The sequence below is a fragment of the Nelumbo nucifera genome, chromosome 2, assembly GCF_055504915.1.
Source record: "Nelumbo nucifera cultivar China Antique chromosome 2, China Antique-T2T, whole genome shotgun sequence".
NCBI classification, from domain to species: domain Eukaryota; kingdom Viridiplantae; phylum Streptophyta; class Magnoliopsida; order Proteales; family Nelumbonaceae; genus Nelumbo; species Nelumbo nucifera.
In genome coordinates this window covers 35,193,901-35,219,094 of record NC_142650.1, presented here as the reverse complement: position 1 = coordinate 35,219,094, position 25,194 = coordinate 35,193,901, and the positions used below count along the sequence as shown (strand labels likewise).

The window sequence follows — 25,194 nt, the reverse complement described above, 5'->3', positions numbered from 1 at the left end:
TTCACAAGAAACTCTTGCTTATGTAATTTACACCAACTTGATAAAAATTTATAACTTGATTGTACAAGTGGTTGGTCCCTTAACTAACTTAATAGCTTATACAGTATTAATTAGACCGTATAAAAAGCATAAAGCCAACTTGATAAAATTCACAAATCATTATACAAATTTGACAAAAAATGCAAAATATTTAGAAAGATTTATGAGAGTGGAGAGGCGTTGTTAAGTTGGCCAATTGCATTATGTGTGTTTGTAGGGCATGAATAGAAATGCTGACAAATGTGATGTAAAAGCTCACCTACACATCATCATCTGAGCTTCATCTCCCAACTAGATTTGGTTGGCTACCTGAATGGTATTTGTCTATCGCAGAAGACTCCAGATGCATCCATTAATTAGCTTTTGCCCATCCTACTTGCATTATATGGGCAACATCCTCCTCTATCTCTCCCTTATTCTGAATTACCGAACCAAGTAGCGGACAATGCTACATTGAGTTATCTCTTGGTCTCTAATCCTAGGTGTTCCTGATTTGCACTCCTATTATTATAATCATCACCACCATTGTCAATAATAAACTTAGGTAGCATATATTATATTTGTTTCCTATTTATTTTAGAACCTCATGCTTCTAAAGGCATTTATCCATAAATTCAAATTCTCACTTAATTAGTTCCATCAATTAATACAATGTCATCAACAAACAATGAGCTCCATGGGACTTCCTCTTGAACATTGTTTTGTCAATTCATCTATGATTAGTGCAAGTAAATAAGGACCAAGTGCTGAGCCTTGGTGAAGGACCTAATGTAATTGTAAAATCTGATGTCTCCAACAAGATTTCTAACATTGGTTGTTTCATCTCATACATGCCCTTGATTAGGTCCACATGCCTGATCAAGCCTAGCAAATACGTGCTTATATAAATATGGTACAAGCTCAGCTATATTACAAAGAAACTGGATCTTACATATGGTCAGACACATGGATCTGTACAAATTGGTGCATAATTGTACCATTTTCTCCCCTATAACATCCTGGAAAATTTCAAGTAGGCATCACCTACATGGATAAAGGAGATTTAGAAAGGAAAGACATTTGACAAATTCTAGATTCCAACTCATTGTCTTCTAAGAATAACCAAGGGTTGAGCATATATGGGCTGAAGATTTTGATCACACCTGAAACATATAGACGTTAGGATCTAGATTATGAACCATTGGCTTATGACATACTTTGAGGAGGAGTTCAAGAAACCAACCTGAGCAATTCTCGCTTTCAATTTCTGGAGCTCATCTTGGGCACATATGAGCCTGAAGAAAGGGAAACTGATGTTTCAGACTTATTCACATTTCTTAATACTGGTAATATTTATTATTATTATTATCTATTTTTATCACTACCTCCACTGCAACTCTGTCAATTCTTGCAATAGTTCTTTTTCTCTCTCATGGGCAGCCTCCAACTGCAAACAGGAATTAAGGTATGATGTTAATGCAAGGCCAGATATATGAAAATAGCAAATATTTACCTACACAAAGGAACAGTAATATTTGCCTAAAGTTCCTCTATAGATAGATACCGCTTTTCTAGTAACTAACCAGTTAAACAAGACTGTGAGTTGCATGGAAGATGAAAATCAATCTAGAAGCTTTAAGATTCAAATGGAAAGAGGTGTTTTGTTTCTTTTTCTTTTCCTTTATATTTCATTTGGCGGAAGGAGGAACCATAAGTGTCCCAATCACCTCAACTTTCAGTTCATTAGAAAGATTGACATGAATAAGAAAATTAAACCAAAACATAAAAAACATAGACACTACAAAGATTTGGAAGAAATTGTTCCAGTTCTTCAGATATCCTCAGTTGTAGGTTATCAATGATTCAATATCACTTATATTCTGTATTCTTTACCTTTAGTGGTTTTGTTAATGTCTGGTAACTTTTAAGCATTGTAGAGTTCCCATAGTTGAAGAGAAACTAACTACATTCATTGTCCTTGATTTAAATTAAAGTTTAGAGCTACTCCTTTATTATGTTTCTTCAATCTTGGAGTTGTTTGCAATTGGGTATAAATTATAATTGTGAAAGGAGATGCCAAATTGGTAAGACATTATCCTTGGTGCCTTGGTGCCTTAGTCTAAAAGGTAAAGTTACAACACCTTTATGGTTGTTTAGTGTGATGCAGCATTATTGTGGGAAAGTCTAATGTCCCTGACCCTTAAAGTAGGTAAGCAATGTTCCCAATATTTTAGCACAAAATCTACCCCTATTTTGTGAAATTTGATCATCATATTGTCACTTATCCATTCTTGTCATCATTTTCTGTTCAAAACTCAAATGAACCATCAATCCTGACCTCTCTCTCTCTCTCTCTCTCATGCAATGCATGGGGTTGAATAGAAAGTTGAGGACTATGGAAGATTTAAAGAAAAAAGTCATAAAATTATATTTTTGGTAGTAAATAAAAAAGAAAATTTATTAAAATAAAGAAACAGTACATCAAGAGTTACATTAGGGGTGATGAGAAATCACCAAAAAGAAGAAGAAAAAGCAACTAGCTCCAACTTTTACATTACTACAAGATGCTAACCAAAATTCCCTTCCAATTCAACAGTTTCCTAAAACTTTGCTTCAAAATAATCTCTTGAGATATCTCTGAATCCTGGTAGAATTAGTACCAGATCCATTAGCTTTGAGCCAATCCTCGAACACATCTGAATCCCTTTTGCAGGCTCTTCCTATAAAGATCCTTCTACTCCTTTCTTTCTTGATTCCCAATAGACAGTTAAAGGAATATAGCTCCAGAAGCTTTTAGCTTTCTTGTTTTCTTATAATGTAGTCCAGCAAGAGAAAATTTCTCTTGGTCACCTTGGAATCCAGAAGGCTTCATTGATCACATCTTTTTCATACTGACTAACAGGACAACCAGTGTGAACTTCATTTTATTTTTCCAATACCAAAATTAACCAATCCATCACAACACAACCATCAACTTGACAACGTCAACACTTCTTCCAGACTACTACCCATTAAAAGAAATCTATCTAACCTGAGAAAAGGTGCATCCTGCCCATTCAACCAAGTAAAAATTGACTGCAATCTCTTGCAATCATTCAACCCATTCTTCTAATAAACTCCCTAAAGCTCCTCATTGCTCCCATAACTTTCTTTTCCTTGCCCCCTTCCTTTCATTCATCTTCAAACACACATTGAAATCCCCCGCCCACAATGGAGTCACCTCCTCACCATTAGCACCTTCAAGCAATTCTCATTGTTTTGTGTAGAGATATTTTTGTCCAAAAAGATTAGGAGGATGCTAAAATAATGAATGAAGTTAAGAATTGAATATTGTTGTTGTAGTTGAGATAAAATCACCTTGTGGCATGCAACCGTTTTTATTTTTAGAAGAGCAGTTCTTCTAAAATACGTACCAATGACTTTTCTGTTACACTTGTGGGTGGTTGAATATACACTCCATCGATTGCATGACTAGCTGAAACAATGGAAACCAGATCTAATGATCTCAAAAAAGAAAAAAGTAGTAAGTGAAGAAATTTGGAGATAATTGAGTACTAGAACCTGTAATATCACCAGTGGAGACTTGCTTCATTGCACTTAGAACAAAATCCTATTTAATGATAAAGTGAAAAATAATAAGGATAGCCAACAAATAATTAGACAATGAGAAGACCAAATATTTATACAGAAGTCTCATACCCTTTGAAGAATATTTGTCTGCAAAATACTATGTAAATGCAGGAAATATGAATTGACAAGCGGGTTTGATGGTGTAGCATCAGATGATGGTGATAAAGCAACTCCAGGGAGTTGGGTAAACACCTACATAGCCAGTAACTTTCATATAAGACATTCAATTCAATTAATATGTTTCCCTTTAGCTAGTTGTATGCATATGAAGTCATGAACATGAACTACTGTTATCACTTTAACATTGAAGAACAATGCAGAGACAAACTACCTTTTATAAATGGATATTTATAATAGAAAGGAAAGAGGCAATTTCATTAACATGAATTTTCTGGCACAACTTAATGTTGGAACTTGTGTGTGGTGAATCAAAACCAATCCATGGGCCACCAATATAGGTGTAAATATAACAGGTCTAGATATTCCATTGTTTTACTCATTTGTGTTGGATGAACTTGATCAGATAGATTAAGAATACTTGGTAGAGTAAGAAATTAATAACACTTTCTATTGGGATAAAAAATCTCACAAAAATGTTAGAAATGAAACATCCTCTTGGCATAATAAAAGTCAAGAACTTTTTAGATGTCTTTGGGGGGAAAAGCTATACATGACTGCATTTTATCTTGTAACCACAAAATCAAGCAATAAGATACCAGTTGGCTTAGGGAGAAGTTGCAAATTAATTATATTTCATAATGGGATAGAAAAATTGGGGAGAGTGTGGCAATTGACTAAGAAGGGGACAGGCAAGGGAAGAGGGGAGTGAAGTGTTTCCTCTCAAAACTTTTGAAAACCCTTTATATAGTTGCAAAGGTATTAAGAGTGGGGCCCTAAAATCTTTTGTTTATTACTGTAGAGAAGATGGAGGGTAGTTTATGTAATTTTACTTTTCTTTCTTGTAATCTAGTAGGCATGTACATTAGTGTACATCTCTTTTCTTTTATTTTTTTTTGTAAGGACAATCTTGTCCATTCTCATTATTAATATAAATTCTTTCTCTTTGGGTTGGTTCAATTAGATTGATCAACCCTAACAGATCTAGACTATTGGCTTTCTTCTTGTCTCTTCTCTTTCTTACGGATTAACATGGTATTAGAGAGGGCTGTTCTTTGATCCATTACCCCATCTTTCAAACTATTTGAGGGCTCTTCATCTTAATCGATTGGTTTTGGACTGTTTTGATCATTCCAGGAACCAATTTTATGTGTTTTGCACAATTAGCAAGAGAGATTTCATTGGATCTCTCTAGAAAGACATCTATTTGTAGTCAAAATTGAAAAGAAGTGTCGCTTGGTCCTTTTCATCATCCTCTGAAAGTTTCATTGAGATCATAGAAGAATTGAGAGAGATCTATACATCTCTTCTCAGTGGAAGTAGTCAATCTTTCCTTTTTTGGACTATGTTCTTAGGTTTCAACTATTTTTGTACCTTGAACACTCTCTTTTGACTATAAGAGGTTTCTTCTGTTATATTTTTGACCCTATTGGATTAATACTCTGCTTATATTGCATGCTTCGACTAGTTTTGCTTTGTGTTTTTACTTGACATGGGTCTTGAAAAGAGTGAATTTATCTCTATCAAGTTTGGTGGAAACAAATATGCTCTCTAGGAGTTTCACTTCCAGTATTTTATTGAAGGGAAGGGTATGTGGGGTTATATTGATGGGTCCATACACATACCCGATGTTGGTGATGTCAAAGGACTAAAATAGTGGAAAACTTAGAATGCACAAGTTGTTTTATGGATTCTTGGTTCTGTCACGATGGATGCCAGTATTCCAATGAGGGGATTCAAATCTGCCCATGACATGTTCGAATACAATGAAAAGTTATATCAACAATCAAACATGTCTACGCAATATCAGATTGAAGTTGATATCTTTTCTTATGTTCAAGAAGAGAAATAGATTTAAGAAAATTATATTGGGTTTGTGAACCTCTGGATTGAATATGAACTAACTCACTTTGGGAATATTCTATGGACTGTTGTGTGAAAACTATGAAGAAACATACCAATAAGAGAAAGATTATGCATTTCTTGATGCATCTTAGATCTAATTATGGAACTTTGCGCTCTAGTATATCAGAAGAGAGCTTGTACCTGATCTTGACATAATACTTGGAGAGTTATTAAGGGAGGAAACTCGTCTCCTCACTCAGTTTGCACTTTGATCAGAAGAAGGAACATGGAATAGATATTGTCTTCTTGGCTACCAAACAGAAGGGGAAGATGGACTTTGGACACATGGCATCCCACTGCAAGAAGAAAAGTTTCTGCACCTACTACAAACAACAGGGACACATTATAGTGGAATGCCCAACAAGCCCCCCAAGACAGGACAACATAAGGCTTATCATGCCTTAGTTGAATCGACTCCAACTGATATTGCCTCCTCCTCATTAGCTCACAAAGCTGATTCATAGGGAAATTTGATTGAAGATAAGATTGTGAGCTCGTGTCCTCGGCTATTTCCTCAACTTTTTCTACTATTGGATTGGCTTAAACTTTTGCTTTTTTGTGTTCTTCTCCCTTCACATATGTGGATTATTGACTTTGGGGCCTTAAACCACATGACCGGGGCTTCTTTTGGTTAGTATTCTAAATCCTACACCTCTGTCAATGACATTATTACTACTAATGGTGATTCTCTTCCTGTATGTGGGTGTGATTATTTATTTCTATCCACTTCTGAGCCTACACCCTTACATCTTTCCAAAACCTTCTTTGTGCCTAAGTTGACTATTAGTCTTATTTCTGTTAGACAACTTGTTAATGATGGTAATAATGATTTGTTTACTCATGATGGTTGTTTTATTTAGGGCCAACACATTGGGAAGCTGAAGGAGAAGGGGCATAGGCTTGGGAGACTGTTTGCCCTGGAATTTGAGAATAATATAGTTTCACCAGACTCTTGTTTGCTATCTACTACTTCTAGTTTTTCTTCTACCTCTTGTGATAATGTGTGACACTTATGGCATAGACATTTGGGCCACACTCATGCTAAAAACTTGGATTATTTATTTTTTTTCTAGTTATTTGTCTATGACTGTTGCTTCATTTAAGAATGTTGATAAATTCTGTTTAACTTGTTACTATAGTAAAAACCATATTTTTCCTTTTCCATCTTCTACTAAACATGATTTTACACCTTTTTACCTTATTCATAATGAAGTGTAGTCATCTCTAGTTATTTTACACTTGGGTTATAAATATTTTTTGTTGTTTATTGATGATTATACTCGATATACATGGGTTTACTTTCTTTGAAAGAAATCAAAAGTTTTTCCCACTTTTAAGAACTTTCATGCTATGGTTATGGCCTAGTTTAAAAGTACTATAAGAATTTTGAGGTCAGATTTAGGGGGAGAGAGTACTTTGATGGTGAGTTTCAAACCTATCTCAAACATTATGGGATCCAGTCCTAGAGATCTTAACTAGGTACACCTCAATAGAATGGGATATTTGAGTGCAAGAATCGTCATATTGCTAGTATGGTGGGATCCTTGTTACAAGACTTCCATGTTCCCATTACCTTTTGGGCGGATGCGACCCACACTTATGTTCACCCCATCAACATTCTTCCTACTTCTATCCTTGGAAATTCTTCTCCCCAACAATCCTTGTTTCATTGTTCACCAAATCTATCAATGTTTCATATCTTTGGTTGTGCTTGTTTTGTCCATCTTCCTCCCCGTGAACACACTAAGCTAATAGCTCAATTATCTATTTTTGCATTTATGGGATATAGTATGTAACACAAGAGATTTCTCTATTATGATCCCAAAGTCTGTAGACTGCGCATTTCTTGTAATGTTATATTTCTTGAAAACCTTTCATTCTTCGAACATATTAGTAAATTGTTTGCACCATCCTTTTCTATTCTACATCATTTTGGCTCTGTAGGTGATCCTCCTCTTGTATCGCAGCCACTTCAAGTTTATTCCAATAAGCATCCAGTTCGTTCATTGCCTATGCCTCCTTCACCTTCAGCACTAGTGACTGGTCATTCCTCTCCATCCATCACTACTATAAGTTCCTCTTCTCATCATATTGGTTTGCCTTCATTTGCTCCTTTATTTGTGTCGATCATCTCGTATTTCTCGCCCACCTGACTGCTATGGCTTATTTTCTAGTCATAACTCCTTCTCTGTTGTTTTTTCATCCACAGACATTCATAAGTCTTACAACTAGGTTGTAATAGTTAAGCATTGAAAAGATGCTATGGATTCAAAGGTTTAGGCCTTATTGGAGAATGATACCTGGGAGCTTGTTTTTCCTCCCCTAGATGCCTCCATCATTGGCAGTCGATGTGTTTACTCAGTGAAACTCAAATCATATGGTACTCTAGACATATATAAGGTTTGTTTGGTTGCTCAAGGCCACAAGCAAGAATATGGGACTGTCTATGATGAAACTTTTGCTCCAATGGCTAAAATGACAAAATCCGTTTACTGTTGGCCATTACTGCTCTTAGATAATGGACAATTCATCAAATGGATGTCAAAAATACCTTTCTCCATGGGCATTTACAAGAAATAGTTTATATGAAACCACCTCCCGTCTATTGTGATAATCCTCTCTTGGTGTGCAAACTGAAAAAATCTTTATATGGTCTTAAACAATCTCCACGATCTTGGTTTGATCGCTTCTGTAAAATGGTGTTGGAGGCTGGTTTTCAACAGAGTGCTTCAAATTACTCTCTTTTTACTCTCAAGCGAGCACAAGGGTTGACTCTTCTTTTGGTTTATGTTGATGATATCCTTATCACCAGAGATGATGTGGATGGCATTAACAACTTGAAACTCCTTCAAAATGAAAGTTCTAGGGCCGATGACTTATTTTCTTGGACTTGAAATTCAGCGATGTTCTCAAGGTTATTTTGTTCACCAATAGAAATATTCTTTGATCTGGTGATACTTGCTCACTTGACTGACTTTAAACAAGTGGATACACCTTTGGAGCTTAATCGTAAGCTAAGTAAGGATGAGGATGAGCTCCTTCCTGAGTAGTTATGTAATTTTACTTTTCTTTCTTGTAATCTAGTAGGTGTGTACATTAGTGTACATATCTTTTCTTTTATTTCTTTTGTAAGGACAATCTAGTCCATTCACATTATTAATATAAATTCTTTCTCTTTGAATTGGTTCAATTAGATTGATCAACCCTAACAGATCTGGACTATTGGCTTTCTTCTTGTCTCTTCTCTTTCTCATGGATTAACAATTACAAGCTTGCAATCCATTTCAAATTTCTTGATTCTATCTCTGCTAAGAAGGCATCTAGTTGTTTTGTTCCATCGATTCTTGAACCCATGGAAGATTATACATAAATTCATACACTTCATAATATGACATTTGCTACATATAGGGAATTGCGCATGCTTTCACACTCAGATATGTTCATATTTGACCAGTGCTATCATCATTGATATTATGCATCATGCAGTCGCACAAAAGGACAAAATATACATGGGCTTGTTGAGCACACGTTTTGTCCTTTAGTGATTTAAGGACTCCATGATGACTAGCCTCTTTTGCTAGCATTTGCTGTTCAAATTTATGTACAATAGTGTACATGTTAGAGAGAAGACTTGATATTCATTGGGTGGTTGTTTTTAAAGAAATAGAATAGAAGAAATCACAAGTAATAAAAATATGAGTCAGAAAACATACCTAAGCATAAGAGATAATGTAACCAGTGGATTGAACTACTAACCTGTACACTGTGGCTCTTCTGTAATATAGGGGATGGAAGCACCTGAGAAATGAATGACAAAGCTAATTCAAATTGCTGAAGACATGTGGGTCCAAAACCATGAATAATAATAGGAAACTTACCTTTTCTAGCTCAATATTCTCAGATGTCACCTTGAAACGTCCTTTTTGCTGGACAACTGGCCGCTTGGCTTTTTCATCAACATCTTCACCATTTGTTGCTGAAATAAACCAGTTCAGTTAAGTAAGAAGGTATGCAGTAAAGAAAATTTCAATTGTATTAGTCTGGTTGAGAGTAATTGAAGAAAAAGGAAAGGAATATATGCAAGCATGCCTGCCAATTTAGATGCTTTAGAAAATGTTCCAGAAGGTACATCATCTACCGCTGGTGGAGCCATTATGCCATTATTGCAGATCACAGAGTTCTCAGGATTGTTTTGCTCCTTATCACTGAAAAAGGCTATGAAATAAATACTTGTATTCCCCATATTACAAAGTGAAAATGGAATCAACTAGAAAATACATCATGAGACTAAAAGTGCATGTGCAAAATTTGTACTAACAACTACAACAAACAATCCAATCTTCTGCTTACTATTTGGCATTCATTCATTGAGGCTCTTTATTAAGTTATGGTATTTCTAAGTATCAACTTAAGGTATTTTTAACAATTGATTTGGTGGGACAATGCATAACAAGCTCCTTTTACTATAACTTTTTCTTATATCTCTTTGGTGGATTCTTTAGAGCGGCAAACTTTTCTATTTGAGTTCTCTCTTGCATCTCTCTCCTCAACCCCATTGTGTGAGATTTTTCTAGAATCAAGTTGGTATTAGAGCTTCATTTGTTCCTTTGGATTTTAACACTCTTAGTTTACTCCAATGGTTCATGGACATGGTTGTGGTGACATGCTGATCCTCCAAAAAAACAAGACCTCAATGATGTCAAAATGTATGAATTGAGGAGGCAAGTACAACAACTACAAGAACATCTAGAGCACTTTGAAGCTTTGACTCGTGATGAGTCACATTATGATTCAAAGGATGAATTATCTCATGAGGATGGAGAAGAGATTGACTTCTTCTACCATGAAATGGTGATTGGAGAGTCTTTTCCCTATCATCACGCTTGAAGGAACAATGGCTTCCAATAAGATTTTAACTTCAAATTGGCATTTCCAAAGTTTGAAGGTAAAACCAAACCAGATGAGTTTGTTGATTGGCTTCATACTATTTTTTGGTAATAAGTAAAACTAAAATTTATTGATAGAAAAAGAAAGTACATTTGATGGTGATGAGAGATCACTAGATATACAATGCAAAACAAAAATAGGCACTCTAAGGAGAAAGATAAAATACAGAAAGCAAGAGTATATACAAATTTTAAGCCAACTCAAGATTGTTCCAAAATCCTGCACCAAGATCTTCTTTTGTAACCCCTTCAAACTCTAGGAGAATGAGATCACAATCCATGATCCTTTTACCACAGAGTAAAGCGATATGGTCCATTGATCTAGCTTCCTCTTCAAAGATTATCCTATTCCTTTATTTCCAAACTTCCCAACAAACAACAAAAGGAATGCAGCTCCAAGCAATCTTTGCCTTGACATTTCCCCTCACACTTGGCCACCTAGAAAAAAACTCCTCATCCGAACAAGGATCCATCTAGCAAGTCTTTCAGAAATGAAAGAAGAAGTCCCAGATGAACTTAGAGTAAGGGCATTCAATAAACAAATGTTTGACATTCCCCTCTGCATTCTCACATAAATAGCTCTGCTAGCCAAGTGAAAACCTCTATTTTGAAGATGATTTAATGTCAAGATGCTATCTAACACCACTAGCCATTCAAAAGCTTCCACCCTTGGAGGAAAAGGGTTCCCATAAGTCCTTGATATAGCCTGATAGAAAATTTGACTAAGAACGGGCCATTTCAAGATTCTTTCCACCACCTTGAATCCTTCATTTCCACCTGTATTTCAGCTAATTGGAGTTTTGCAAGTAGATCCATACACTCTTGAATTTACCAATCAAAATTCTCTACAACATAACTATTATTCATACCCAACCTATGCAACCATAGGCAAATTTTGAAAGACACTAAGTTGACGAAAGCCAATTGGAAACACAATTTTCCAATACCTAACTATTCATCTTCCCAAAATTTGATTATTAAACCATCTCCAAATTTGAAAGACACTAAGTTGAGGAAATCCCATTGGAAATACACAATTTCCTTACAAACACTCACTCCATAAGAGGTCTTCGCTTCTATGGAATTCCACCCAAACCCAATCAGCCCATATTTGCAAGGCACCAATGATGAGGCCAAAAAAAAAAAAGAAGGAAAAGAGTAAAAAAGGAAAAAAAAACAGAAGAAAAATATGAATGTACTCTGTATTTGTATTTTTTTTTTTGTAGTAGGATCCCAATTTGTTGTTTTTGAGTAGCCTTATTGGAAGTTTGCATTCAGGGGTATTTTGTCATTTTATAATTCAGATTATGGTCAAGGTCAGATGGGTGTTGGGTTTTGGTCTCTTGGGTCATTTTGTAACAAAAGATATCTTTTGGGGTTCATTTGAAGTTGGTTTTGTTCTTAAGGAGTTGCTTGTGAGAGGTAAACATTATAGGGGCTTATGTGTAAATATTTTAATTGGATTCTCCAACAAGCAATTGGGTCTTGTAAAGGAGAAGGGAGTTATTTCTGTAGGGGTCTTTTTTGTTTCTTTCTCTCTTGTTTGAGCTGTAATTCAGCTCCAACTAGGGTCTTAAAGTATTGGAAGCTTGGATTTTGAGGATTCGACCCACTTTGGCACCTTCCAATCCCTCTGTCACTGCATGTCCGTGTGGGAGGCCAGATTGATGTCATGGTTATTATAGCAAAACTATTCCAGGAGGAGTTTTACTTCAAGTTTAGGTCTGAAATCCCTAAAAATATAACTTGTTTTGTTGTTTTCATTTTGGTATTTCTTGTGCTTATTTCTATACACTTGAAGTGATGCATGTAATTTATTTTTTTCTGTCCATATCAGTCACCCTCCTCATAAGAGCCTCCCTCTCCAATCCAAATCTCTACAGCCATTTTCCTAGAAGAGCTTTACTGAAATGCTTCAAATTTTTTGATTCCCAAACCTCCGTCTTTATTTTACTTGTAGACCATATCCCAATTTACTAAGTGAAATTTCTTTTCAAACCCTTTGACTCACCATAAGAACTCCTTTTGTATTTTTTCAATTGAGTTTAAGACTACAATGATAGTCTTGTGTGGCCATTTTCATCAACAATATTTGTTGAGGAAGAATATGTTAATTGGGATAGTCCTCCCATCTTTGACGAAAAAGATATTGAAGAAGAGACCAAGGAAGATCTAAGGAGTTGGAAAAAGAAAAATAAGTTATCTATGCTGATCTAAGGAGTTGGTTTCAACAGAATATCTTCCACACAAGATGCACTTCTGATGGAAAGTTGTATGATCTTTTATTGAAAGTTGTACAAATATAGTGGCTACATCTATGATTGAGAAGTTGAATCCAAAGAAAGATAAGCACCTACAGCCTTACAAGCTCTCAGGGCTTCATAAAGGAAATGAGGTTTATAAGCATCCTTATTTGCAAGAATTTTCACTAGGGTTTAGGATGGCTATTTAAAGAACAATAGGATTATTTCAAAAGAAATATGTTTTGACAATGCATATTGGAGGTTTATCAAAAGGATAGTAACAAAGAAGCATAGTGGAAGCATGGTGGTAAGTAAGGGTGTTTGACACCAGAATGTCCACATGCACAAAAAAGGACTTATGTAGGCTTAAATTTCTATACAGGGTTTTTTCTGAAAAATGTGTAGCGATAGATGTAGGGGCTATTTTGTGGTCATTTTGCAGCTCAACCTTGGTGGGAAAGCTATATGTCTCTAGAACACTCTGAATCTACTTTTTCCTTTTTATGAATAGCACTCTGAATCTACTTTGCAACAGAACAAATGGAGCAGGATTTGGAGTTTTCTATGCAAGTTTATGGGCATTTTTCTTGAGGGGTGTAGTGCTGACTGCAGGATTCCAAAAATACATTATTTCCAAGTCTTTTGAGTTTCTTCATGTCTTTTCTACTTTCTAAATCTCACTTCTCTAGAATAGTTCATGAATCTTGTTATTGTGATTCATTGTAATTTTTTTTTTGGCAATTACTCAGCTTGAGGGTTTGTTCCAAGCAAGTCTATATAAACTTGTTAGAAGTTGAAAAAGTGGGCATCAATTAAGGTTTTACTTTTCATTACAAGGAAAATAAAAGTGGGTGACAGTTGAGATTAACAGTACATTCGATCTCTTTTGCTCATTAGCCCTATTTCTTTTGACTCTCTTGTCTCTACTTCTTCATTCTTTTCAAATCTAATTTAATTTAGAACTATTTGTCTCTTGTTTTTCTTCCTTTTTCTCTCTATTTAAGGCAGCTGATCACATGGTATCGGAGCACCAGTGATCACTTGGGCATATTTTTGGGTTCTCTCTAAATTCAACGTGAACCAGTTTCTCCTTCTACTTTGAGTAGACCCAAAAGGAGGAAAGTAGGACTGTTTTCCCTTGAAAAAGGAGGATTTCATGCCTCAGTTGGTGTTGGGTATTTTCTGTTTTTGTGGTATGCTATTATCCCTCTACTCAACAGTTCGAAGAGGACTGTATGGAGGCTAGTTTATAGTAAGTTTATTCTGTCCATCAATGGTATTCTAAGGTTGCATTCTTAGGTGGAATCTTTATGGTATATAGACATTGGTTTTATGGAGTTTTTGTGGTTGGATATTCTGTTCCACCTTCTCCCTCTAACAAAATATTAAAATTAAGAAGTGTTCTTATCACCCCCTTTTAACAACAAAGCCCTTTATATCTGCCTCCAAGTTCTTAATGAATTAACTTCTCTTACTCCATCCTTAAAACCTCCCTCACTGTTCTCCCCTCCTTTATAAGATTATTTTCCTCTTCCAACCTCTCCAATCTTGTCATCTTTGCCAATACTTGTACTAGTTGTTTAGAGCAAAAGTACTATTTTGCCCTTTTTTTTAGTTAGTAACAATGTTTTTAATGCAACCTTTAATATAGTAAATGTGGATGTATGGAGACCACACCCTATTTCATCTTGTTTGGGCTTTAGAAACTTTTTGTTGTTCATTGATGATTATGCTTTACATCAACATAATTTTTGCATAATAAATTTGAAGCCTCTTCTTACTTTAAAATTTTTGGTAATTAATAACAAAAAAAAATTCATTTATTTATAAAAAAGTACATCCATAGGGTGGCGAGAAATCACCAACACAAAAGACGAGAAAATATTACATCAAAGAAACATCAAATGCAACAAAATCAGCCCAATGAATACATCTCTAAGGATGACTAATAACCATTTCCAAGAGAATCCTTTGACACCCCCTCAAAATTTAGCAATATTAGAATCAATTCCACAAATTTTTTCCCATTGGATGATACAATCTAATCCTTGCATTTTGACTTGTCTTCAAAAATTCTTCTGTTTTTTTCCCATATTTTCGAACATATAGCAAAAGAAACACAACTGTAAACAATCATTTTTTTTTTCCTTTCAAAGTAGGCAAACAAGCAAAACTTTCTTTTGGAGATTTTAGCTCCCACATATCTAAACTAAAAACTAAAGAAATATCCCCATATGTACTTTGAGAAGAAACACTCAAAACATAGATGCATCACATTCTCCTCCTTGCCCAAACATAAGTAATACCTCCCGGTCCTCCCTGCTAATTGAATTACCCAGCTTTTTATATGATGTTGAGTAAGAATACCATCTAAAGAAACTAGTCGAGCAAAAGCCTCCACCCTGAGGTGAACAGGATTCCCCTAAGCACTCCTCACATCCGACTTCTCCTCCTAATTCCTCGCAAATGCTTTATAAAAGGACTTCACAGAGAATACATCATTCCTACTTGAATTAACACATAACAATCATAAATAGATATATTCTTCCTTTTCAAGAAAAAAAAAAAAACATCAATAGATATATTCTTCCTGCTCAATCTTATTGTCTTGGACACAAATCACAAAAACTGCCAATGCTCCACCAATCATCTTCCCAAAACCTTATACTTGCTCCATCTCCTATCATGAAAGAGACGTAGTTCAAAAATGTTGACAAAAATTATTTATTTCCATATGCATACCCCACATGATGATTTCTCCTCCTTTGAACCTCACCCTAAATCTTGCACACCTTACCCAGAATTTTCTATTGAATGGCACATGTTTTTGTATCAACAAGCAACACAAAAAAAAAGGAAGAAAGGAATTATGTACCACTTCTTTTTGATACTGATGGAAATTCCCATTGCTACGTCAGAAGAAAGATAGCTATCTGATTCAGTATATTCTAAAGACACCTTCGATACACTATTGATGATCTAGCAAAAATGATATAAATGAGTTTCCATTTATTGATCCCATCTTCCACAGATTCAATCCCCCTTTCATTGTACAAGAATATGTGGAGTTCACCATGTTTGGAAGCATGGGGAAACATTCTTCTGTTGATATTACTACCACTGTTCGAGAATGGGTCATTCATAGTATTGGCGGTAATAATGTACTCAGTTCCAGATCTAACTTGGATTCCAGTTCCATATCTAGATTGGATAAGGATACTAAGAGATAGCTACCTCTTGTAGTTTCAGATTAACATGATCTCTAGGCTGTACTCTATCTATAAATACAAGGAACTTCGGTGAACCAAATCACTGAAGTCTATTGTTCTCTCTCATTCATCTTGTTGTATTTTTTTCTAGTATTACTGCTCAAACTTGGTAACAGAGCCAATGGAGTTCGATGGGTCTCTCATTCATCTTGTTCTATGTTCAGATGACTGGATATTACAACTGATGCTAACATTTTAAACAATGATCCAGGAATCATATGTTCTTACAAGAATATAAAGCTTCGTTACTGAAAAACTTAAAGATTATAAATTTTCACACAAGGTTTTCATCTTGAGATTAGAAAAGAATAAACAGTAACTTCAAAAACATTTACCAAAAAAAAAAAAAACCAGAAACATTGTAGAGGGAAAATCAATGGGGATAAAATAAAAGATCAAGCAAGGAAGATAGAAGCAATTTGCACCACTAGCTATATTATATCATTGTTATGAATATGTCTATTAACTAGAACAAAGCAAGTGTATACACTTAATCATGCCTGAAATGATTATATGGATAAAATATCAAACCTATCTCCTTTCGTTGGGGAAATGGCAGCATCTGGTAAGTTGGTACTGCAAGAACCTCCCTTTTTGTTACATGGATGGTTAACTAAAACCTCTGAATACCTTCCACTATTCTCCAAGTCACACTTTTCAGTCAAAAATGTTTCAACACGATCGTCATGATATTGAAAACCATTATCTGAAATATTTTGTTCACAACTTGATCCACCAGTACTTAAGTCATCCTCAGATTTATCACATCCAACTCTAGACAAATGTAAATCAATAATAGTGTGGTCAGTAAGAATACTAATAACATATATAGGTGCATATAGATAGATAGATATAATTATAATCTAATATGGCTATCCAGCCATAGACAACAACAGCTGGAAGTAAGATGCATGTAACTAAAACTACACGAGTAAATAAGAGGTTAACTATCAAAATCGATGTTTCAAAAGTCAAAGGTATGAAACAATGAGCTAGGACATTCAAAGGGAATCACAAGCATCAAGCATTAAGGCTTAAGCCTTAAACTATATGTAATCTCATCCTTTCATGAAAAAGAATGAGTAAAATCATTATAAGATTATGAATATTCACATAAAAAACCTTGCATTTCTTTAAGAGAATTTTAGAAAGAAAATACAAATGAACAAAACATCATTCAAGTAAGAGAAAAACATTAGGAGCAGAAAATTTTCATCAACTTTCTACTTCATGTCTATCCATGTACTCTTAGCAAATTCTCTTCCCCAGGTCCACTGATATTGTTGCTAGCGATCAAACAAAAGCATCACTCTCAAGTTTAGTAACAAGTTAACAAGAAATTATACTTTTATTTTATTGAAGAGATTTTCCATTTAAAGGAAGCTTGTAAAGAAGCTATTCAGTCACAATAGTCATCAACGTTGGGCTAACCTTTAAACTCAAATTTTGCAACATTAATCTGGATATTTTTTTCACACCCTCCAAGAGCTCTGAAGCTGCATTTGGCATTCCTTACTTTAAGGACTTATCTCCTTTTTTCTGTTAAAATGACCTTATGAAAACTGAGTTTTTAACTGCAAAAAGGAGATAAGTCCTTAAAATAAGGAGTGCCAAATGCAACCAAAGTCTATAACCACTAGAAATAGAAAAGTGTACAAAAGAAAGAAAATACAAGAAAGGAGAAGAAGAATAAGTTTTTGAATGAATAGCTGAGTTGATTACATGACCAACTCCTCTTATTATTTATATAAGTTACAACTATGTAAAGATATAATTGTTAGATAGCGTATGCCCTTAGCTCCAATAAGCTTGATGTGCATAAACATTTATTTGTAAATGAATAAAATACATTGTTGTTTCATGTTAATATTGGTATGTTTCTGTGCATTACCCCTTAAACTGAACACTTAAGAGACTCGTATTAGTTTAGAATATTCTCAGTCATTGGATAGACTTGGAGAGTTTATCTTGACAAGGCTGACACTAGTGCACTGCTAAGGAATTGGAGTAGCTTGTCTCAACTATTAGGGTTAGACCCCAAGAACAACCAGTGGGTGTTTATTAGAAGCACTGAACCCGAACCAATTTCCAGTTATGACTTGGACCTTGCAAATAGATGGGCAAAACTGGAAAGTTACACATAACCCCAGACTTGATTATGGTACTACACTAGGTGTTGGATTGGGTTGTCTTTGATATGCCAACCAGTATGATCCATTAAGGGTCAAATACCTAGGTATGTTGGGGCTGTCTAAGAATTCACTTGAGTGGGTGATCATAGTGATAGGATTGACCCATTGTACAGACTATTACTTTAGCTAATTGAACTTCCTCTCCCATTAATGGTACTGGTAATGTTTTGCTTGGTTTTGATATTAATCTTAACTCTATTTTTTACATTTCTAAGTTTCCCTTTAGTCTCTTGTTTGTAAGTAAACTTACTAAGGCATTAAATTGTTTAGTCACCTTCTTTCCCTCATACTGTGCTTTTCAAGATCTTACAACGGGGAAGATGATTTGTGGAGGTCATGAAGATAGAGGATTGTACCATCTAGATGCCGATGGTCCACGAGAGCGCTTCATTCTTCTCTTACTCCTCACCAATGGTATTGCTGTTTGCGTCATCCTTCGCTTTGGATCTTGAAGAAATTAGTCCCTAATTTTTCGTTACTGTCTTAGTTGGACTATGAAACATATCAGCTTAGCAAGCATCATAAAGTTACTTTTGTTCCTAGGGAAGATAATAGAGTCTAAAGTCCTTTTGATCTTGTTAATTCAAATGTTTAGGGTCTCAGTTGTGTGTTGTCATCTTACAATGGATTTTGATATTTTGTAACTTTCATTGATGATCATTCAAGAATGACATTGATATATTTAATGAAAGAATGTTCAAAATGGTTCTTTATTTTCCTCTCATTCCATGCTTAAATTTGAAATCAGTTTGGTGTTTGTATTAAAGTCTTTCGTTCTGATAATGAAAATGAGTATTTTTCATAATCCCTTTCAATCTTATTTTGAAACCCATGGAATTATACATCAATCTTCTTGTTCCCACACTCCTTAGTAAAATGGTGTGGCAAAATAGAAGAATGAACATATTATTGAGATATCTCATGCCTTATTACTCCAAATGTTGTTCCTAAAACCTATTGGAGCGACACTGTTCTCATTTCATGTTTCTTGATCAATTGACACATTATTGAGATAGCTTGTGCCTTATTATTCCAAATTCCCCATTTTGTCTTCCTCCACATGATTTTGGTTCCAGTTGTTTTGTCCATCGTTTGCACCCTAGACATGATAAACTTGAAACCCAAGCAGTTTGGTGTATCTTCTAGCGCTACTCTCGCACACAAAAAGGGTACAAATGTTATGATCCTATCCTCCATAGGTCATTTTTTGTTCCTGATGTCACCTCCTTTGAGAGTCTTCCTTATTTTTATGAACGAGATTCCCTCTAATCCTCTTCCATCTGCTTTAGGTGATGTGCTATCTCTCTTCCCACCATTTAGGAGCTTGTTTGACCATCAATTCATAGTGTACATTAAATGTGCTCGAGAGCTTGCACCAATCTCTATATTGGATCAAACTCTATCTTTTGCTCCTCCACCAGGATCAGAACCATTAATGGATCCTCCATTAGATATTAATCTTCCAATTGTTATACATAAGGGAAAATATTCTTGTACTAACTATCACATCTCTCGTTATTGTTCTCTTATTCGCTTATCTATTGCTTGTTAGAAATTTATGTCTCTTTTACCTTATGTCACTATTCCTAGGTCTATTCAAGAAGCTCTTGCCTCACCTGATTGGAAAAAAGCAATGGAGGATGAATTTCAAGCTCTCTAGTCTAAACACACATGGAATCTTACCCTCTTGCCCCCAGGGAAACAAGCAGTTGGTTGTAAGTAAGTGTATAAAACCAAACACAAACAAGATGGTAGCATTGAGAGGCTCAAAGCCCAACTGGTGACAAAAAGGCTAAGCACAGACTTGTGGTGTTGATTATTCCTACACCTCTCCAGTTGTTATGTTGTCATCTATACGGGTTATTATTTCTCTTGCTACCTAGTTTAATTGGCCCGTGGTATACATGGAGCAAGCTCCTAGGTATGTTGCTTAGCGGGAGGCTGGGTTTGTTTGTAAATTTTACAAGACAATCTATGGACTCAAGTAGTCAACATGGGCATGGTTTACTAGGTTTAGTAGTGTTGCATGAGTTTCATCTCAAGCAATGTGGAGTTGATCATTCAGTCTTCAGCAAAGATACCACATTTGGGAAAATCATTTTGACAATGCATGTTGATGGCATAGTCATTACTGGTAGTGATGTTAGAGGGATAGATGATTTGAAATAGTTTTTGTAACAACACTTTCAAACCAAGGATTTAGGATCCTTGAAGTATTTTCTGGGTATTGAAGTAACCCACTCAAAGTGGAGAATCTCCTTGTCACAACGCAAGTATGTCTTGGATTTGTTGAATGAGATCAGTGTACTAGGGGCTAAACCAATTGAAAACCCTATGGATCCTAATGTGAAGATGACCAATGGTCAGGGGAGACATTCAATGATCCTAAAAGTTATAGGAGATTAGTTGGAAAATTGATTTATCTCAGCATCACTCATTCTAATATCTCCAATGTAGGGGTTCTGAGTCAGTTCATGTAGAATCACACAATCATTCACTAGGAAGGTGTTCTAAGAGTATTAAGATACTTAAAATGTGCCCCAAGATGAGGATTACTATACAAGAAAGGGAGGGAACTATCCTTAGAGGGATGTTCCAATGCAAATTGGGTGGGTTCCTCAATGGACAAAAGGTCTACTACAGGGTACTGTACCTTTTTGTATGGCAATCTCATTAGTTGGAAAAGAGCAAAGTGTAGTTGCTAGTGGTGTTAAAGTTGAATATAGAGCAATGGCCCACACCACCTATAAGTTGATATGACTAAAACATCTCCTTCAAGAGAAGAAAAAAACATTCTTATAGAGAAGCCTATCAAGTTGTTTTGTGATAATCAAGTTGCTACATATATTGCTTCCAACCCAGTTTTCCAGAAAAGGACCAAACATTCTTCCTTCTACTTTCTTCTCGCTTTCTACTATGTAAGACAGATTTCCCAACCTTTTTATTCCTCTTTCCTCCTCTTTTTCTTCTTCATTCACAGGCTTTAATAGAAACAACACAAGAAACAAGACTCTTAACAGATGTCCTAGCCTAACATGCCAAAGATAATTTTGGCAATCAACTCCTTATGATTAAAATACTATCACTTGATGCCTAAAGAGCTGAATTGATGTCATCATTGAGGTAGTAAAAGCCTCCAACTGGATGACCACTACCAATCGTTTGCCTTATTAACCTATAGTAGAAACATAATGAGTAGAGAAAAAGGTTCATTGTAGTATTACAATTCAATTTTTTTAATCATAAAGACAGATAACAAATTAATGGTAAAATTAGGAACATGTCAAACATATTTAAGAAAGAAATCCCTATTTAGGTATATATCTCCCTTCCCAAAGATGGTGGAGATCGGTGTTTTAAAAGTCATGGGAAGCATAAGCCCTGCCTCGTGCGCTTTTTCATGAGGCGTGCTAGAGGCGTATGCCTCATGCACTTTTTTCATGAGGCGTGCTAGAGGCATATGCCTCATGCATGCCTCATGCACGCCTCATGTAAAAAGATAGAAGAAAAGAAAAAGAAAGAAAGAAAGAAAGTGGGTCAGGGGCTAAATGTAGTACCACAATTTGAGGTTAAAACACCAGTTCCCAAATAGATTTTTAACCATCAGGTCATAAACAACTATCTGGTGCAAACGTAGTAGTATCTAAAGCAATGTTTTAAAACACGGAGGTGTGATGCGAGGTGTTCCACTACCTAGAGGTGTAAGGCATAGTTCAACTCGTAAGAGGCCTCCATAAGAGGAGGGGGGATAAGGAGGCGTAAGCCTCCTCAAGAGGCATAACCCTGGCCCGCTTTCTTTTCCCCTTGCATTTCGTTTCCTTTCCTTTTTTTTCTTGTTTTCTTTCTTTTTATTTTTTATTTTTGTCCTTTTACATTAGGTGTGCATGAGGCGCATGATGTGTACACCTCTAGAAAACCTCAAGAAAAAAACGTATGAGGTGTATGCCTCTTGCACCAGAGGCGTATGCCTCAGAGGTGTCAGTGCCTCTAGCATACGCCTCAAGGCATTTTGGGGGCACCTTGCCTAAAAGTGCGCTTCTAGGCATACGCCTGCCATGCCTTTTAAAATACTGATCTGAATAGTGATGGGAATACAACACCACAATCCCAAACATCTCCTAGGTTAGCTTGCCAAGAAAGTATCTAATAAAGCCAATAGGAATACAAAGTGTAGGTATATATTGTCTGCTCAGACCCTCAAAGAACATTAAACACTAAATTAACACCACGGGGTTGCATGCGAACAACCCACAGTCAACTTCCCCACTGCATTGAACTTGCAACGCATCACAGGTTCTACGATGAACTCACAGAGCACATCGCAGAACTGCGATAAACCCGTGGTTTGTTGCACGCCTACGATCGCATTCGCGACTCGAGCCAATAGAAACCCGAGCTGAGCCCTTTGCAAGAGGCCCACATGTGCCCAAATCTGCAATAAACCCATAGCCCATCAAAAGACATGGTGGAGCGCCACATAGGGTTAACGGGACACAACCCGCTGGGCAATGACGTCACTAAATGCCACACCAATTAAATAAAGTGCATGAGAGGTAGTATCACATGTGAGTAATGAGGGATATTGAGGGGAAGAAAGCCGATCCTCAAGAAAATCCTCATGAGACACATGGCAAAACCCCAGTGGCGCACTTAATGATTAACAACAAATCCAATATTCCCTTTCCCAATAGGAGACAAGCACCTTTATCTCCTACTTTTTAGGATCTCGGGATCTCCCCCATAAATAGAAATCCTCATTGTATTGAAATTCATTCGGTACTCAACATTCAGCATCCAACACTCGAGCATTCCTTCACTCCGATCCCTTACCCTAGCATCCTTGCCCCGAAAGCCGATCTTCCCACTTCTTGGCCTTTCTCTGTCTTTCAAAGAGACCGTTCTCCATCTAAGCCTTACCCTACCTACACAAAGCATAGTCAAATGAAATTATATCATGTGTCAATCTAGTTCAATAGGCACATAATTTTGCATTACCTTGAAGCTTAATCATTGCATGCCACTCAAGGAGTTGGTCTTAACATAAACAGCAAACAAGAAAAACAACTAAACTATATAACAAATAGTATAGTCACATACTATTGCATCTTTAGTCATCTATAGAAAATCATTTAAGTGGACCTATACAATGGATAATGGATTCTAATTAAATCGCATGATATCATAATAGCATTAGAGGAAAGAACTATAAAATCATGCATCTTAGAAATCATACTTGATATCGTTGATAGTTAGGTCAGATAATGGAAGTGAAATTAGTTGTTTCTCCATTGCTTCATTTTCTTCCTGCAAATTCCCATGTCATTACAAAACCTCAGAATCCAAATAATATCAGCCAAAAAGACTAACAAGGATTGACACTTACCATATATCCAAAATCATTCAAAAATTGGCTCATAATAGAGGACTGGCTTTGGGATTGCATTTCCTGCATATCAGGCCCAAAAGGGGAACTCGAGCTCCCCCGTTCTTTTTCAGCAATGGTATCCTCACTATCTTGAATCTGTTAAAATATAAAATAAGAATCTATCTATCAAGACAAAAAGTTATAAAATAATACAAATTTCAATAGGCTTAGTAGAAGAAAAAAAGGATTATGCTTATACCAGTGAAGCTTGTGCCTTCATGTCTTCAATATTGAAGTTCCAACTACTAATCCCTCGTTTGTATTCTATCTGAACATAGTTTCAACCAAAGCATGAAAAACTAGATGTTGCTATAAAACACACACTTGGATAGTACAAAGATGAAAACCAAGCATATGAATGAATGAAAAACTTTCATAAAAGGGGGCTTCTCCCTTGTCCAAAGTTCGAGTTTTCCAATGTGCTTTCAATACATAGTAAGAGAGATGGGGTGAAAACGTATGCCTAATCAAACTTAAATTAAGGAAAAAAATAGAACAAGTATGATGGCTAGGCCGGTGTATATTCAATCTTGAATCTGATTTACATACACTTGACTGAATTCAATTAATAGTCTACTATACCCAAACTACAACCTATATATGTCAGAACTCAATTTTTAAAATAATCTATTAAGAATTTGAATATTCATATTCAATTGGACTAGCTAATTTACCTAAGGATTGCATTCTGATTTCTATCATAATGAAATGACTACAAAAATATGAAACTTTAAGGAAGTTTACCTAAATCACTACTAATAAACAAGAAAACATGACAAAAAGGAAAAAACACTTAGACTATTATTTATAACTTGTAAATAAAAATATCAGACAAGTGTAAAAAAAACAAAGAATAAGATAGAAAAAACAATATTTATATCAAAGAACTTAAAATAGATCAACTAAGAATTTTAAAAAATGTCTAGTAAGAAAAAAGAGAGAGGGTCTCTCACTGCTCCACCACACTCCATTCTCTCAATCATGTAGAGAAAAAAGATCTTCACAAAACAAAGTACCATAGAATTTTATATTCTATTGTACCAAATATGAATTTAATTTCTTTATATTTGCCTTTTTTTCTCTTGTTTTTCTATTCAATCCCTTACAAGGACTTCTCCTAACTTTCAACTACAGGACAAAACTATCTGCTTTTCTTCCATGGCAGTGATGGCACACCATCTCTTGATCAATTACAAGACAAACCTTCTCAAGACCTCCTAACTTTCCCTCAACCAACCCGGAAGAGCCTTAACATTTTCTCACACATTTTCTATTATAAACTTTAAAACTTTTGCAAGAACCATGACACCAAGGCCCAGAGAAAATTCTCGTGATAGGAACCATATGATTAGTTTTATGACAACTCCTGAATCTCTTCACTACATTCAACTCCTTTTTATAGTGTTTAAACCATCATACTCTAAAGACAATCTACTAATGACTTAGGCA

General features: G+C 35.6%; 1 protein-coding gene across 2 annotated transcripts in view; it reads right to left on the bottom strand.

Moving 5' to 3' along the window:
• Positions 1-629: 629 nt before the first annotated feature.
• LOC104612376 (Protein kinase superfamily protein) overlaps positions 630-25,194 on the bottom strand; it is a 34,129-nt gene continuing 9,564 nt past the window's right edge. Inside the window, exons 9-21 of one of the 2 annotated variants that reach the window (XM_088899255.1) lie at positions 23,945-24,013; positions 23,704-23,841; positions 23,554-23,624; positions 16,660-16,902; positions 9,760-9,875; positions 9,549-9,646; positions 9,427-9,468; positions 3,718-3,840; positions 3,580-3,628; positions 3,432-3,493; positions 1,404-1,465; positions 1,262-1,313; positions 630-1,181 (exon numbers count right to left, since the gene is read on the bottom strand). In XM_088899255.1, coding sequence (XP_088755381.1) covers positions 1,176-1,181; positions 1,262-1,313; positions 1,404-1,465; positions 3,432-3,493; positions 3,580-3,628; positions 3,718-3,840; positions 9,427-9,468; positions 9,549-9,646; positions 9,760-9,875; positions 16,660-16,902; positions 23,554-23,624; positions 23,704-23,841; positions 23,945-24,013 — 1,131 coding nt within the window. In that variant the 3' untranslated portion in view covers positions 630-1,175. Of the gene's footprint in view, positions 1,182-1,261; positions 1,314-1,399; positions 1,466-3,431; positions 3,494-3,579; positions 3,629-3,717; positions 3,841-9,426; positions 9,469-9,548; positions 9,647-9,759; positions 9,876-16,659; positions 16,903-23,553; positions 23,625-23,703; positions 23,842-23,944; positions 24,014-25,194 lie in introns of those variants that run through there. The other variant, XM_088899256.1, reaches the window with a different exon arrangement.